The sequence below is a fragment of the Kogia breviceps genome, chromosome 7 (assembly GCF_026419965.1).
Source record: "Kogia breviceps isolate mKogBre1 chromosome 7, mKogBre1 haplotype 1, whole genome shotgun sequence".
Taxonomy (NCBI): domain Eukaryota; kingdom Metazoa; phylum Chordata; class Mammalia; order Artiodactyla; family Physeteridae; genus Kogia; species Kogia breviceps.
The window spans coordinates 109,508,787-109,525,001 of NC_081316.1; the positions used below are offsets into that span (position 1 = coordinate 109,508,787).

The 16,215-nt window shown below is 39.3% G+C and overlaps 1 protein-coding gene and 1 long non-coding RNA gene across 5 annotated transcripts in view; one reads left to right on the forward strand and one right to left on the reverse strand.

Moving 5' to 3' along the window:
* LOC131760078 (uncharacterized) overlaps nucleotides 1-16,215 on the reverse strand; it is a 61,151-nt gene that overhangs the window by 26,340 nt on the left and 18,596 nt on the right. For all 3 annotated transcript variants that reach the window (XR_010841465.1, XR_010841467.1, XR_010841466.1), the window contains exons 2-3: nucleotides 12,836-13,016; nucleotides 5,039-5,171 (exon numbers count right to left, since the gene is read on the reverse strand). This is a non-coding gene — a long non-coding RNA (uncharacterized lncRNA). The remainder of the gene's footprint in view (nucleotides 1-5,038; nucleotides 5,172-12,835; nucleotides 13,017-16,215) is intronic.
* The window catches only part of SC5D (sterol-C5-desaturase), a 44,994-nt gene continuing 30,560 nt past the window's right edge, over nucleotides 1,782-16,215 (forward strand). The window contains exons 1-3 of one of the 2 annotated variants that reach the window (XM_067039175.1): nucleotides 1,782-1,841; nucleotides 5,056-5,173; nucleotides 8,739-8,832. In XM_067039175.1, coding sequence (XP_066895276.1) covers nucleotides 5,099-5,173; nucleotides 8,739-8,832 — 169 coding nt within the window. In that variant the 5' untranslated portion in view covers nucleotides 1,782-1,841; nucleotides 5,056-5,098. Of the gene's footprint in view, nucleotides 1,842-4,996; nucleotides 5,174-8,738; nucleotides 8,833-16,215 lie in introns of those variants that run through there. The other variant, XM_067039173.1, reaches the window with a different exon arrangement.

Consider the following 16,215-nt stretch of genomic DNA (forward strand, 5'->3'; position numbering starts at 1 on the left):
CAGCTTACCCTTCCCCCTCCCCATATCCTCAAGTCCATTCTCTAGTAGGTCTGTGTCTTTATTCCCGTCTTGCCCCTAGGTTCTTCGTGACTTTTTTTTTTTTAGATTCCATATATATGTGTTAGCATACGGGTTTTTTTTTTCTCCCTCTGACTTACTTCACTTTGTATGACAGACTCTAGGTCCATCCACCTCACTACAAATAACTTAGTTTCACTTCTTTTTATGGCTGAGTAATATTCCATTGTATATATGTGCCACATCTTCTTTATCCATTCATCTGTCAATGGACACTTAGGTTGCTTCCATGTCCTGGCTATTGTAAATAGAGCTGCAATGAACATTTTGGTACATGACTCTTTTTGAATTATGGTTTTCTCAGGGTATATGCCCGGTAGTGGGATTGCTGAGTCGTATGGTGGTTCTATATGAGTTCTATATGAGTCGTATGGTAGTTTTTAAAGGAACCTCCATACTGTTCTCCATAGTGGCTGTATCAATTTATATTCCCACCAGCAGTGCAAGAGTGTTCCCTTTTCTCCACACCCTCTCCAGCATTTATTGTTTCTAGATTTTTTTGATGATGGCCATTCTGACCAGTGTGAGATATCTCATTGTAGTTTTGATTTGCATTTCTCTAATGATTAATGATGTTGAGCATTCTTTCATATGTTTGTTGGCAATCTGTATATCTTCTTTGGAGAAATGTCTATTTAGGTCTTCTGCCCATTTTTGGATTCAGTTGTTTTTTTGTTATTGAGCTGCATGAGTTGCTTATAACTTTTGGAGATTAATCCTTTGTCAGTTGCTTCATTTGCAACTATTTTCTCCCATTCTGAGGGTTGTCTTTTGGTCTTGTTTATGGTATCCTTTGCTGTGCATATACATATATATAAATATAATAATAGATATATATACATGTATGTATGTAGATATCTTAAAATATATCTACTTTAACTCAGGAGGTAAGATAAGGATATGTGAATGATTCTAACCCAAGTGTCTGCCTCCCTTATTTATTTATTTGTTTGTTTGTTTGTTTTTGGCTGCGTTGGGTCTTCATTGCTGTGTGTGGTCTTTCTCTAGTTGTGGTGAGCGGGGGCTTCTCTTCGCTGCAGTGCACGGTCTTCTCATTGCGGTGGCTTCTCTTGTTGCAGAGCACAGGCTCTAGGCGCGCGGGCCTCAGTAGTTGTGGCACCTGGGCTCAGCAGTTGTGGCTCGCGGGCTCTAGAGCGCAGGCTCAGTAGTTGTGGCACATGGGCTTAGGTGCTCTGCGGCACCTGGGATCTTCCTGGACCAGGGGTCGAACCCGTGCCCCCTGCATTGGCAGGCAGATTCTTAACCACTGTGCCACCAAGGAAGTCCCTTTTTTTTTTTAATTTATTTTTTAAATTGAAGTATGGTCAATTTCCAATGTTGTGTTAATTTCTGCTGTACAGCAGAGTGATTCAGTTATATATATATATACATTCTTTTTTATATTCTTTTCCATTGCGGTTTATCCCAGGATATTCAGTATAGTTCCCTGTGCTGTATATACAGTAGGGCCTTGTTGTTTACCCGTTCTATATAAACTAGTTTGCACCTGCTAATGCCTCCCTTTCCTGAGGGAGCACTTTCCTCTAGCACATTTAGGGATTGGTATTAGGTTGGTTCCTGGGTCAGTCCTTGTAACATCCGCTACCTACTCCTCTCTTCTGTTTTCTGCTCATTTTATATCTGATCATTACTCAGATTAACTTCTCCTGATATGAAGCTGTTATATAGCCAAGAGGGTCTCCATGGAATTGTGCTTATGTGGATTCCGTTTGATGGAGAAGATCATGGGAAGCTCCTTAGAGGTACTTTCTCTTGAGCCAAGTCTTGTAGGATGCAAGGGAATAAGCTAGACAAGTGAAAATACTTTCCAGGGAGGGGACAGCATGATGTACTTATTCATTGAGGCAAAAGGGTGAATTTGGAGCTGAAAGGCAACATTGATCACCAGCACAGTATACCCGTAGACACATGCATTGTTTGGCTTAGCTGGAGTTAAGAGATGAGCCTGCAGAAGTGACAAGATCATGAAGGGACTACAGTATGTAATGAATATGATTATGCAGATACAGGCACTGTTTGCAGAATTCAGTGTGGTCGACAACTATTTCCCTTTACTTCATATTTTGATTACTTTTTTTCTGCCTGAGTTGAACCCACCTCAGTCTTTCTGGCATAGGTGATCTAGCAGTCTAGTTCTGTCTCACCTAGTTAGCAGTGCTCTTGAGAGTATTACTAAAAGCCCCCTGGCTTGTCTAACATTCTCCCAGACTCTTTTCTCAACAACTGCCTGATTTGCCCCCTATTTCTAAAATTAAACCAATAAGAGTGAGAATTTAGATAATTCATCTCCGTTCTAGCAAAGCATTCCATGACAGACCATATAATGAGCTACTAGCCTGACTTTGGATTGGCTGCCCTTAGGTGAGGCCCCAGCCTCGGTGATGGTAGGAGGGGTGGGTGGGGTAAAGATGCAGAAATCACATAGTACAGAATGTGCTACCAAAGGCTGTTCCCTCAGCAGGAATTGTGAGCCGGGCCTGTCCCCTTTGACCAGGCCCTGGGTGTGGCAGGCACTGTACTGGCATGGGATCAAGGCCCAGCTCCATCACTCACTAGCTATGCTGTCTTGAATAAGTGACTTAATCTCACAGAACAACTGGACCCAGATTCTTTAAACTGAGAATGAAAAGTACTTAACTTGCAGAGTGAATATGAGCTTTGGAAATAAATATCTCTGAAGTATCTGCTTCATAGCCAGTGCTCAATAAATGGTGATACACACACACACCAAAGTTTACTTTTTTTTTTTTTTTTTTTTTGCGGTACGTGGGCCTCTCACTGTTGTGGCCTCTCCCGTTGCGGGGCACAGGCTCCGGACGCACAGGCCCAGAGGCCATGGTTCAGGGCCCAGCCACTCCGCAGCATGTGGGGTCTTCCCGGACTGGAGCACGAACCCGCGTCCCCCGCATTGGCAGGCGGACTCTCAACCACTGCGCCACCAGGTAAGCCCCAAAGTTTACTTTTTTAATTTTTAAGAAGCACATCATGTTTAACCCAGTTTATAGATGATGCTTTTCCTAATCACTGCATTTATCGTTGAACATTTTAAGTTTTTTCCAATTTCAACTTTATAATTTAATGCTGTGGTAAACATCATCATGAATATAGTCTTACCTTTTGAATTATTTTAAGATAAATCCTTACGATATGCTTCATTAGAACAAAGGATATGAATTTCTATGTATTTTTAATGCATATTGTCAAATAGGGATTCAAAATGAATTAAAGAATAATTCTTAAAAATGTTGAGCTTAAAAATTATCTTGCAGACACACCTAAATAAATATTACACTTGCTTTTTTTTTTTTCTTATTTATAGATGTAAGTGGTATTTTATTGCTGTTTAGATTTGTGTTACTATGATTACCAATATTAGATTTTAAAATGTTTTTTAGTTGATTTTCCTTTTGTGTAATTGGACTGTTCATGTACTTTACTGATGAGGTTTACAAAGTGTATATATTATATGCATATACTTGTACACACACAAATATATATACACACACACATTAATCTCATTTATGATACTCATATATTACATTTTTATGTGTAATTTCTTATATTTATAGATTTTCCACTTTGCCACACTATTTGAAATCTCTGTTTTTATATCAGTGCTAGATTTAAAATGCATTCTAATATATGGAATGAATAGTCCCTTTTCCTTACTTTCTTTTCTCTCTTTTTTTTGATTATTTATCATCATCAAGATGGCTGCTTAGTGGGACTTCCCTGGTGGCACAGTGGTTAAGAATCTGCCTCCCAATGCAGGGTACACGGGTTTGAGCCCTGGTCTGGGAAAATCCCACATGCCACAGAACAATGAAGCCCATGCACCACAACTACTGAGCCTGCGTTCTACAGCCTGCGAGCCACAACTACTGAGCCTGTGTCCCACAGCTACTGAAGACTGTGTGCCTAGAGCCTGTGCTCCCCAACAAGAGAAGTCACCTCAATGAGAAGTGTGCACACCACAACGAAGAGTAGCCCCAGCTCAACACAGCTAGAGAAAGCCCGCATGCAGCAATGAAGACCAAACGCAGCTAAAAATAAATAAATAATTTATAAATTAAAAAAAAAAAAAGATCGTTGCTTAGTAAGACTAGTAAAGTGAGAGAAAATAAAATCCTTTACATCATGACTGGTAAAGAAAAAGTCAGGGAGAAAGTCGAAAATTGTTGGAATAAAAAAGGATTTAATAGTGCACCAGGAATTTTTAAAATAAAACAATATATATATATTTTTTTGCGTTACGTGGGCCTCTCACTGTTGTGGCCTTTCCCGTAGCGGAGCACAGGCTCCGGACGCGCAGGCTCAACGGCCATGGCTCACGGGCCCAGCCGCTCCACGACATGTGGGATCTTCCCGGACCGGGGCACGAACCCGCATCCTCTGCATCGGCAGGCGGACTCTCAACCACTGAGCCACCAGGGAAGCCCCCAAATAAAACAATATTGTGGACAACTTTCTGCTCTCAAGTTAGAAAACACAGACAATTTCCTGCAAACACAAATGTTACTGACTAAAACTGACTTAAGGAAAAATGGAAAATTTCAATGTATCTAAAACCATGAAAGGAATTGAATTAGGAGTTTACAATCTACAATCAGCAGATAGATACATAAGTAAAAAGCCAATGAACTTATATGTAGCTTCTGAGTCACTGTGTTAGTTTCTAAATTAAGGATCATGACATATGAAACCTGATATAGACTGATTTTATTAAAATTTGAAAGAGCCCTGTGATGCCCCCCTCTTTCTCTAGTGCCCTAATGCTACAAACTGGATACTTGTGCCCCTTCCCAAATTCATATGTTAAACCCTAATGTGATGATATTAAAAGGAGTGATTTTGGGGGGAGGTGATTACATCATGAGGGTGGAGCCCTCATGAACGGAATTAGTGTCCTTATATAAAAGGCCCCAGAGAGATCCCTTACCTCTTTCTCTGTGTCAGGATACAGCAAAAAAATGATGGCCATCTACAAACTAGGAAGTGAATGTCTTCCATGTCTGTCTCACCAGACAGTGAATCTGCCGGAGCCTTGATCCTGGACTTCCCAGCCGCCAGAACTGTGAGGAATAAATGTTTGTTGTTTATAAGCCAACCAGTTTATGGTATTTTTGTCATAACAGCACAAATGAACTAAAACACTCGAATATGTGCTTATTTTGCTTAATGGTTAATCTAGGGTTCTTTCTCTGTTTCTGACAACAGAAGATTTATCTAGATTAGTGTTTAATAGTATTCATTCTATGCACCGAAAGTTTGTCTTTCCCAAACTCATATGTTGAAGCCCTAATCCCCACTGTGATGATATTTGGAGGTAGGGCCTTTGGGAAGTAATTAGGTCGTGAGGATGGAGCTCTCATGAATGAGATAAGTGCTCTTATAAAAAGAAACATGAAAGAGATTATCTCTCTCTCTGCCATGAGAGGATACAGCAAAAAGGTGGCCATTGTAAACCAGGAAGAGGGCTCTCACCAAGAACTTGACCGTGCTGACAAGTTGGACTTCCAGCCTCCAGAACCATGAGAAATACATGTTTGTTGCTTAGGCCGCACAGTGTATGGTATTCTTTTCTAGCAGCCTGAACAGATAAAGGCACTCTACCATACTAATATGAGAATGTAAAATCCAATCCTTCTTATGAATATCCATACTCTAAAATAGATTTACACTTCTATAATTAAAATATTCAGGAAATTCATCTGGAGAAGGGTATTCAAGATCTAGCCTAGACATTGTGTAATTTATATATTGAGGGTTTTTCTTACTGTTCTATTGAAATATGCTCCACGATGCTTCCAGTTGGAAGAAATAGAAAAAACAACCAAGCACATTTCACTCAAACACTAAAAAATTGACCAATTGGCATTCACACAAAGTCCAGAGATGGGGCAGCCTCCAGGGCTGGTCGTTTGAGCAACTCACTTGTGTCATCAAGAACACAGGTTCTTTCTATTTCTTTGCTCTGTATCCACAGGGTTTGTATCATTCTACGACTGGTGACTGGTTCCCTCTGGGTTGTAGGACAGCTGCTGGTTACAGTAAGGCCCACTGACTTCTTTATTTACATCTAGCGGATGAGAGAAATTGCCTCTCCCTAAGACAACAAATGCAAAGTCTTTATCTTCAGCCTTTGGGGGCCAGTTTACATCCCATCACACAACAGTGGGGTTAGGTCCTTGAAGTAATCCCTGGCTTCCTGACCAGAGCCCGCCAATGGAGCTCAGCTGACTTCCTCAGAGCTCATTGCTGCCACACAATGGGAAGGGAGAAGGAATGTTGAGGAAACAAGCATGCCACCCACTACAAAAGATCTGCTCAGAAAACACTCATGCTTTTGCTGAAGTGACACTTGATTGCATGTTCATTTGGGAGTTTGCTATACAAAAGGAATTATAGTGTTTCTTCCAATTAGAGTCCGAAGTAGATCGTGCAAAGGTCAAGTGCCTGTCAGAAATCGCTGTTAGATTTCAGGCAATTTATAAAGTATCAAGGCTCGAACATCAATAAAAAGGGTAAACTGTTTTTTTTTCAACCTAATTGGAAAAACATGTCAGTTGTCAGATAAATCATTTAAAGCTAAAGGTGCAGCTAAGTATTAAGGGCAATGAATATATCCAAAGACATGCAAGAGAGATTCTTTCAATCCAGGCAAGACCATTACCCTGACAATCTAAGGCTGCCTTATACCACAGCGTTGATTTATAACCACTAAGACATAACATCCATTAGAAAGGATCAATGCTCTTTATCTGTAGGAAGCTTATTTATCAGTGTGATAGCATCTACATATATAGAACACACTAGTTTCTCTTTAAAATTTGTGTGAAGTCATACATGCACGTTGTAACAAAACTCAATCAGCATCAATAAATACATTGTAAGAAACTTACAAATGTAAGTTTCTTTCTCACTTAATTTCTCCAGAGTGCCCTTCCCTAAACGTTTATCAGTTTCTTGTATATCCTTCCCTAGATACTCTATATATGTGACAACATATACATCCTTTTAAAAAATATGAATGGGAACACATGCTACGTGCAGTTCTGTCCCCTGCCCAATTTCATTTAACGATATGTTTGTACATATAGAGGGACCTAAATCTTGAATAGCTGCCTGAGTATATACCCCGTGACTCTAAAGCAGAGGTGAGAGCAGCACTGAGCGCAGATGAAGACTGGGGTAGGAAGGAGTGATCCAATGCTCAGGCAGGGAAGATGCAGTTACTAACAGGAGGTCTGGAGGAAAGCACCGCAGCACCTGCAGTGAGGGGGGAAACCTGCCAACAAGGGGCAAAAGTGATGCAGATAAAGGAGGCTGGGGTCTCACAAATTACCTGAGGTTGAGTTTTAGTCTTTCAACCAGTTAGAGACAAACCAAAGAATTTTACCACACGTCTGAAGACAAAGAGTTCTTCACTCAATCAATCAAGATTTTTTTTTCTACTTGTGTACGTGGTTTTTGAATGGGCTATTTTTTTTTTTTTTTTAATATCTGGGGAAAACCGTAATTCGAAAAGATACAGGGACTTCCCTGGAGGTCCAGTGGTTAAGATTCCGTGCTTCCAGTGCAGGCGGTGCAGGTTTGATCCCTGGTCGGGGAACTAAGTTCCCGCATGCCGCATGGTGTGGCCAAAAAAAAAAGATACATGCACCCCAATGTTCACTGAATGGGCTATTTTTGAGTAAACGCCTTACATCCCAGTGTCTTCTTTCAGCTGGAGTATCCCTGTATTTGAGATTCTCTAGTTAACCACTAGATGGACCTATTTGATATTTTGTCTTCCAAGAAAGAGAATGGTTTTTTACTCAGTGAGGTCTTCCTAGCAAGGATTTAGGCCACTTACCTTAACACAAGATTTATTTGAGTTTTTTTAAAAAATAAACAATTCATTCATACAAAATAATGAATAAACTGTACTCATATACTTAAGTGATGTTACTAAAAACAAATACCTCTATGTTAAACCTCCTGGCTTAAGAAATAAAACACAACCCAATAAATCTTTTAAGCCCACCATGCCCCCTCTCTGAGCTTCTCCCTCCCCTTTTCCTCCATATGAAACCAGCATTCTGAATTATAAATTACTAGCTACTTTTAAAAAGTTTTATTACGTATCCCTAAAAAATATAATATTTAATTTTTACAGGTCTTGAAACTTATATAATGAACTCATATGTATTTTTTAACGTTTTTCTCACTCATCTTTCTATTTCTGAGATTCCCCCATCTTGATATGCATATTTCTAGTGCATTTTTTAAAACTGCTCTATGATATTGTGTGGTATAAATGGATTAAAATTCATTTATCCATTTTACTGATTTGGGACTTGCTTTTATTTTCGTTCAGCGCTATGACTTTGAGATTCTCATTTTCATTCATGCGGCTAAAACCTAGATTAAACGTTTTCTTGCTGTGTAGTCTAATAATTCCAAGATCAATCTTGGGAGTCTGACACTTTAGTTTCTTATATTTTTTTCTGCTGACTTTTGTTTATTTGGGCTTGTTTCTTCATGTGTTTTAGTGATTTTTTTTTTTTAATTGTGAGTGCATGTTCCTTTGGTGGTAATTCTCTGAAAATAATGTTTTCTTTTTGTTTTCTCCTCCATGCTAATACATCTCTAATTAGCCAAAGAAGCTCTCTACTTCTCTCCTCTGGAAATCATCTCACCCATTGCTCTGTTTGGCTAATAGTCTTTGTCACTGTCTTCAGCAATACGGAGGCAAGTACTCTTTCTTTGGTGCAGGGAAATCCATTGTTTGCTGTTTTCTCCAATGATTAATATGTTGGGAAAGCCTGGTGGCAAAGCTATTGCCATTGGCTTCCTACACATGACTCAGGTCAAGAGTCAGGTTCTCTCTCTTTCTGTGTGTGTGTGTGTGTGTGTGCGTGTGTGTTGGTGATACCACCAATCTGTCCCAGGTTAGCACTTTCCATCAATGTACACGGGTTAGCAGAACTTGATGAAATGGCTAATTGACTTGGCCAAGGTCCAAATCAATCCAGAAGATGTCCATCTGGATGGCCCACAAAGATCTTCCTCACTTCACGGAACTTATACTTGGCCTCCCCGGGCACAATGTGATGAACAACTTGGGTCACGGATCAGATGGAAATTCGCACCACTCTTGTCAACGTGGTTGACACCCATGGAACTGGCAGCGCAGCTTATATCAGTGTGCAGCCTGCCCTCAGTCTTAAGGAGCCATGGTGTGCAGATCTTCTTTCCTTTCTCTCCTGTACTGACACGCTTGAGTCCCTTCCTTAGTAAAATGATGAGGGGGTCCAGTCGATGCATGGATGGCAAAAACATCAGTTAGGATGTCCGGCAGCGAGTGATTTGGATCTGCTGTGTACTTCAGGACCATAGGTCATGACCATCCTTGGCATAGGAAGAGCTGAAATCAATGTTTCACATGAATTACACAGGGAGGATTTGACCCACCAGAGCCAGGCATCTGGTATGCAGACCATGTAGGTAGCATGAGTTATGTCCCCAAATCAGCACGAGTGTGAGCTTACTTTCTTTTCTTTCTTTTCCTTTCTTGCTTTCTTTTTTCCTTCCTTCCTTTCTTTCCTTTCTTTCTTTCTTTCCTTTCTTCCATTCTTTCTCTGCTTATCCTAGAGCCACACGCAAACAGACAAACCTCCCTTTGAAACGTTATTTTCTACATCAACCCTTCTTAGAGTTCTGGCTTATGCTAGAATCTTGGATTCTACTTCCCACCCTTCTTTGGATCCAGACTTTGTCTCCTATTCATTAGAGGCCATTAAAAGCCGAGACCTTCTCAGTTCAAGTCACAAGGGTAGTCACTACTACCCTAACAATAACAGAAAACCAGATAAGCTACAAAATCATAATTTTTTAAACCCACCAGAGATCTGAGGATAGAACTAAATCTAACCAAATGAAAATCTAGAAAGTAAAGAGGCCTTTCTTTAAGAGTAGAGACCTATAGGTGTTTTCATTCTAGCAGAGCAACTGAAAGAGGACAGAAATACATCATAGTAGGTGATAAAGAGAAACCAGTCATATTTTAATGAATTTGTAAAGACCGCATGTGAGCTACCATGATGCATTAGAATCCCAAGGAACCCCAACCACAGAAAGAGTATGCACCCACCTGCCACTGTTTCCCACAGGCTTCATCAAGGGCACATAGATAGTATGCTGAAGGCTGAAAGGAGAGCAAAAGAGCTTAGAGAGATCCCATATAAGGTGCTCAGACCTTTTCCGAGTTGAGACAATGGCCCATTGCAGAGAAGTAGCAAGTCAGAAAGAGGAGATGAGAAGTCTGTCTGCAGCACTTGGGCTTTTACTGAGTGCAAAGCAGTAACTGCCAGACTGAAAGCAGGACAGTAGAGCATAAAGAGATCTCCTTAGGTACATAAAGGTAGGGATGGAACTGAAGGACAAAGAGATATTTCCAGTGACTTGAAAAGCTAGAATTCAGACTAAGAAGAGAGAGAAATCACTCATGGTTCAGAAAGCTGTAAATTAACAAAGAAATATCTGATGTCTTACTGGTACTCATTTGGTGCTTCTACAGGGCTAGGGATTCTTAGCATCCTGACAGAATAAGGGATGAGCGATTTTCTGGAGGAAATATTATTTATTTCAGCCACTAATGCTCTTTTATACACTATGTCCAATGTACATTTAAGACTATGAGACACACAAAGAAGCATGGAAATGGACCCCATGATCATGGGAGGAAAGAAGCAGACTGGGAGATGAATCAGATATTGGAATTATGAGAGAGGGACTTTAAAATAACTACAAAAATGTGTTAGAGGACCTACTAGAAAAGCTGGAGAACATTCACAAACACATGGGGAATGTCAGCAGAGAGATGGAAATGATAAAAATGGATCACATGGAAGTGCTAGAAATGAAAAATATGCTATTATAAGTGAAGAATTTATTTGATGGGACTAGAAGCAGCCTGGACACAAAGGAAGAGAAAGATCTACAAAGTTAAAGACAGTAGAAATTATATAAACTGAAATGAAAAAGTTAAAATGAGAGAAAATACAATAAAGTATCTGAGGTCTATGGGACACATAGATGTAATAATTAGAGTATGACAGGAAAAGGAGAGAGAATGGGGCTGAAGAAACCATTGAAGAGATAATGGCTGAGAATTTTCCAAAATGTTTTAAAGATTTCGATTAGCAAACTCTGAGCGTGTGTGTTCGTGTGCGCGCGCGCGCGCGCACACACACACACACACACACACACACACACACACACAAAAGAGCACCACACACCTAGGCACATCAGACTCAAACTGCTGAAAACCAAGATAAAGAGGAAATCTAATAGCAGCCATTATATATTACATACAAGGAAACAACAATAAGAATGATTGCTGACTTCTTATTAGAAACAAGGTGGGCCAGAGACAATGAAAAGACAACTTTTAAGCACTTGAAGAAAAAAAAGACAACCTAGAATTCTACGTACAGCAAAATATATCCTGCAAAAGCAAATGCAAAATAAAGACATTTTCAGATTGACAAAAGTGAAGCAATTTCATCTCCAGAAGAGCTGCCCTACAAGAAATGCTAAAAGAGTTACTCAGGCTAAAGAGAAATGATGCCAGATGGAAATTTAGAACTGAAGGAAGGAATGAAGAACACAAGAAAAGTATGCGGGTAAGTAAAAAAAGACCAATTTCATTATGTTTAATAGATAGACATACACTTATATCTAAACTGCTTTAAAAGACTATGGGCTACTTAAAGCAAAAACAATTAACAATGTTTTGTGGTGTTTATAATATATGTAGAAGTAAAACACATGACAGAGCACAAAGGAAGAGGAGATAAATAGAACCATATTGTTGTAAGCTTCTTATATTGCTCACAAAGTAGTATAATACTATTTAAAAATAAACTATGATAAGTCAAAGATGTATATTGTTATCTTTAAAACACCACTAAAAAAATTCCTCAAATAGGAATAGCTAGAGAAGGTAAAATGGAATTCCAAAGAATATTCAATTCATTTAAAACAGGGCAGCAAGGCCTGGAACAGCTTTGGAGCAATGAGTGGGTCAGTGGGTGATGAGTGGGGACTAGGTGCAGTGGCCAGGGGCTGGGGGGTAGACAGCCTGCCCCTCACGCCCAAAATCCTCAACTTGTCATGAGGTAGCAGTGTGCTGGGGGACTAGTAGCACTTGGAGTGACTGTAACTGCACAAGTTGAATATCCAGGACAAGTTGAGGTCCTTCAGCAGGAAGAGGAGCCCCCAGAACATCTAGCTTTGAAAGCTTGCATGTGGGAGAGTTGGAGAGCTGTAAGAAACAGAGACTTCACTCTTAAAAGGCTCATGCAAAAACTCATTATGCTCTGAGACCCAGAACGAAGGCAGTTATTTGAAAGACGCCTAGGTCAGACCCACTTGCTGATCTTGGAGAGCTTCCTGGAGAAACAGGAGGCAACTGGGACTCCCCATGGGGATACAGATGCCGGCAGCAGCCATTTTGGGGAAGTCACTCTACCACAAGGATTTTGGTGCTGGCAAGTGCCCTTTTGGAGTCCTCCCTCTAGCTTTAGTGGCAGGGGATTCCCTGCCCACCAGACAGTTGGCACCAGTACTGGGACACCCCCAGGCTGCACAACCAGCCACCCCAAGACCTGGCCCCATCCACCCGCAGCTGGCAGGCTCCAAACCAGGCAGGGCTTGGCAGCCAACTGGGCCAGGGACCAGCCTCACTTACCAGTGTGTCCAAGGTAGTTGGCTCCACCACATCAGAAGGGCACATGCAGCCCACATAGGGGGCGCTCCTAGAGCACATAGCTCAAGGGACCAGAAGGGTGTGTGCTGCTGGACACCATAGGACTTCTCCTGCATAAACCCACTTCTCCAAGATCAGGAAATGTAACCAACCTATGCAATACCTACAAATAAACACAGAGAATTAGGTTAAATGAGGCAACATAGGAATATGTTGCAAACAAACGAACCAGATAAAATCCCAGAAGAACTAGGCAAAGTGAAGATAAGCAATCTACTCAATAAAGAGTTCAAGATAATAATCATAAAGATGCTTAACAAACCTGGGAGAAGAAAAGATGTACACAGTGAGAAGTTTTACAAAGACTTAGAAAAAAAAACCAAGAAGAACCAAATAGAGCTGAAGAGTACAATGACTGAAAAATTACACTAGAAGGAATCAACAGATTAGATGATACAGGGGAACAAATTAGTGAACTGGAAGAGAGAGTAGTCGAAATTACCCAAGCGAAGCAGAAAAAAGAAGAAGAAATTGTTCTAAATGAGAATAGTTTAAGAGACTTCTATGACACCATCAAGCATACCTACATTCACATTACAGGGGTCCCAGAAGAAAAGAGAGAGAGAAAGGGGCAGACAATTTATTTGAAAAGATAAAAGCTGAAAACTTTCCTATCCAGGGAATGGAAACAGGCATCCAGGTCCAGGAAACACAAAGAATTCCAAACAAGATCAATCTCAAAAGGAATGCACCAAGACACACTGTAATTAAAATGGCAAAACTTAAAGATCAAAAGAGAATATTAAAAGCAGTAAGGGAAAAGCAACCAGTTACATAAAAGGGAACTCACATAAGACTATCACTGACTTTCAGTAGAAAGTTTCAGTAGAAACTTTGCAGGTCAGAAGGAAGTGACATGATATAATTAGTGATGAAAGGAAACAACCTACAGCCAAGAATACTTGGCAAGGCTATCATTCAGATGAAGGAGAGATAGAGTTTTACAGGCAAGCAAAAGCTGAGAGCCCAGCACCACTAAACTGGCTTTACAAGAAATGTTAAAGGGACTTCTCTAAGTGGACAAGAAAAGACTACAACAGAAATATGAAAATTACAAAAGGAAAAATCTCATTGGTAAAGGCAAATCTATGGTAAATGTAATAGATGAGCCACTTTTAAAGCTTAAAGGTTAAAATAAAAATTAAAAGACAAAAGTAGTAAAATCACCTACAGCCACAATAAGTAGTTAAGATATACACAAAACAAAAAGATGTAAAATATGAAGTCAAAAACATTAAACTTGGGGTGGAAGAGTAAACATGCAGGGTTTTTTTAATGCATTTGAATTAAAGAGATCAACTTTTAAAAAATTTCTTGTATATAAACCACATGGTAACCACAAACCAACAACATATAATAGATACACACAATAAAAGAAAGAGGAATCCAAACGTAACACTAAAGACAGTCACCAGATCACAAGGGAAAAGAACATAAGAAGAAAAAAGGAATACAAAACAAACAAAACAATTAACAAAATGGTAATAAGTACATACATATCAATAATTACTTTAAATGTAAATGGACCAAATGCTCCAATCAAAACACAGAGTGACTGAATGGATACAAAAACAACACCCATATATATGCTGCCTACAAGAAACTTGCTTGAGATGTACAGAAACACACATACTGAAAGTGGGGGGGATGGAAAAAGGTATCCATGCAAATGGAAACAAAATGAAAGCTGGGGTAGCAATACTTAGACAAAACAGACTTTCAAACAAAGACTATAATAAGTGACAAAGACATTACATAATGATAAAGGGATCAATCCAACAAGAATATACAATAATTGTAAATATATATGCACCCAACCTAGGATCACCTAAATATATACAGCAAGTATTAACAAACATAAAGGGAGAAATTGACATAACACAATAAAGCCAGCATCACCTGTAAATCAAAACCAGACAAACGCACCACAAAAGAAGAAAATATCAGGCCAATATCACCGATGAACACAGGTGCAGAAATCCTCAACAAAATATTAGCAAACCAAATTCAGCAATACATTAAAAGGGTCATTCACCATGATCAACTGGGATTTAACCCAGGGGTGCAAGTATGGTTCAATATTTGCAGATCAATCAATGTGATATACCATATTAACAAGTTGAAAAATAAAAATCATATGATCATCTCAATAGAAAAAGCTATTGACAAAATTCAATGTCCATTATATTGATAAAACCTCTCAACAAAGTAGGTATAGAAGGAACATACCTCAACACCGTAAAGGCCATATATGACAAGCCCACAGCTGATATCATATTCAACTGTCAAAAGCTAAAAGCATTTCCTCTAAGATCAGGAACAAGACAAGGGTGCCCACTCTCACCACTTTTGTTCCAACATGGTATTGGAAGTCCTAGACTTATCAACCAGAAAAGGAGAAGAAATTAGAGACATCAAATTGGAAAGGAAGAAGTAAAACCATCACTGTTTGCAGATGACAGGATACTATACATGAAAATCCTAAAGATGCCTCAAAAAATCTATTAAAAATAATAGATAAACTCAGCAAAGTTGCAGGATACAAAATTAACATACAGAAATCTGTTGCATTTCTATACACTAACAACAAACCATAAGGAAGAGAATGTTTTTTTAATCTCATTTACATTGCATCAAAAAGGATAGAGTACCTAGGAATAAATCTAACCAAGGTGGTAAAAGACCTGTACTTGGAAAACTATAAGACATTCATGAAAGAAACTGTAGATGACACAAATAGATGGAAAGATACACCGTGCTCATAGATTGGAAGAATTAATGTCGGTAAAATGACCATATTCCCCAAGGCAATGTACAGATTCAGTGTAATCCCTATCAAAATACCAATGGCATTTTTCACAGAACTAGAACAAATAATTCTAAAATTTGTATGGAAACACAAAAGACCCCAAATAATCTTGAGAAGGAAGAAAAAAGCTGGAAAGTATCATGCTCCCTGATGTCAAACTATACTAAAAAGCCACAGTAATCAAAACAATATGGTACTGACACAAAAACAGACACATAAATCAATGGAACAGAGTAAGAGAGCCCAGAATTGAACTCACATTTATATGAGCAATTAATCTATGACAAAGGAGGCATCATACAATGGGGAAAAGACAGCCTCTTCAATAAATAGTATTGGGAAAACTGAACAGCCACATGCAAAAAAAAAAATCTAACTGAACTACTTTCACACACCACATACAAAAATAAATTTTAAATGGATTAAAGACATAAATGTAAGACCTGAAACCATAAAACTTCTAGAGAAAACATAGGCAGTATGCTCTTGACAT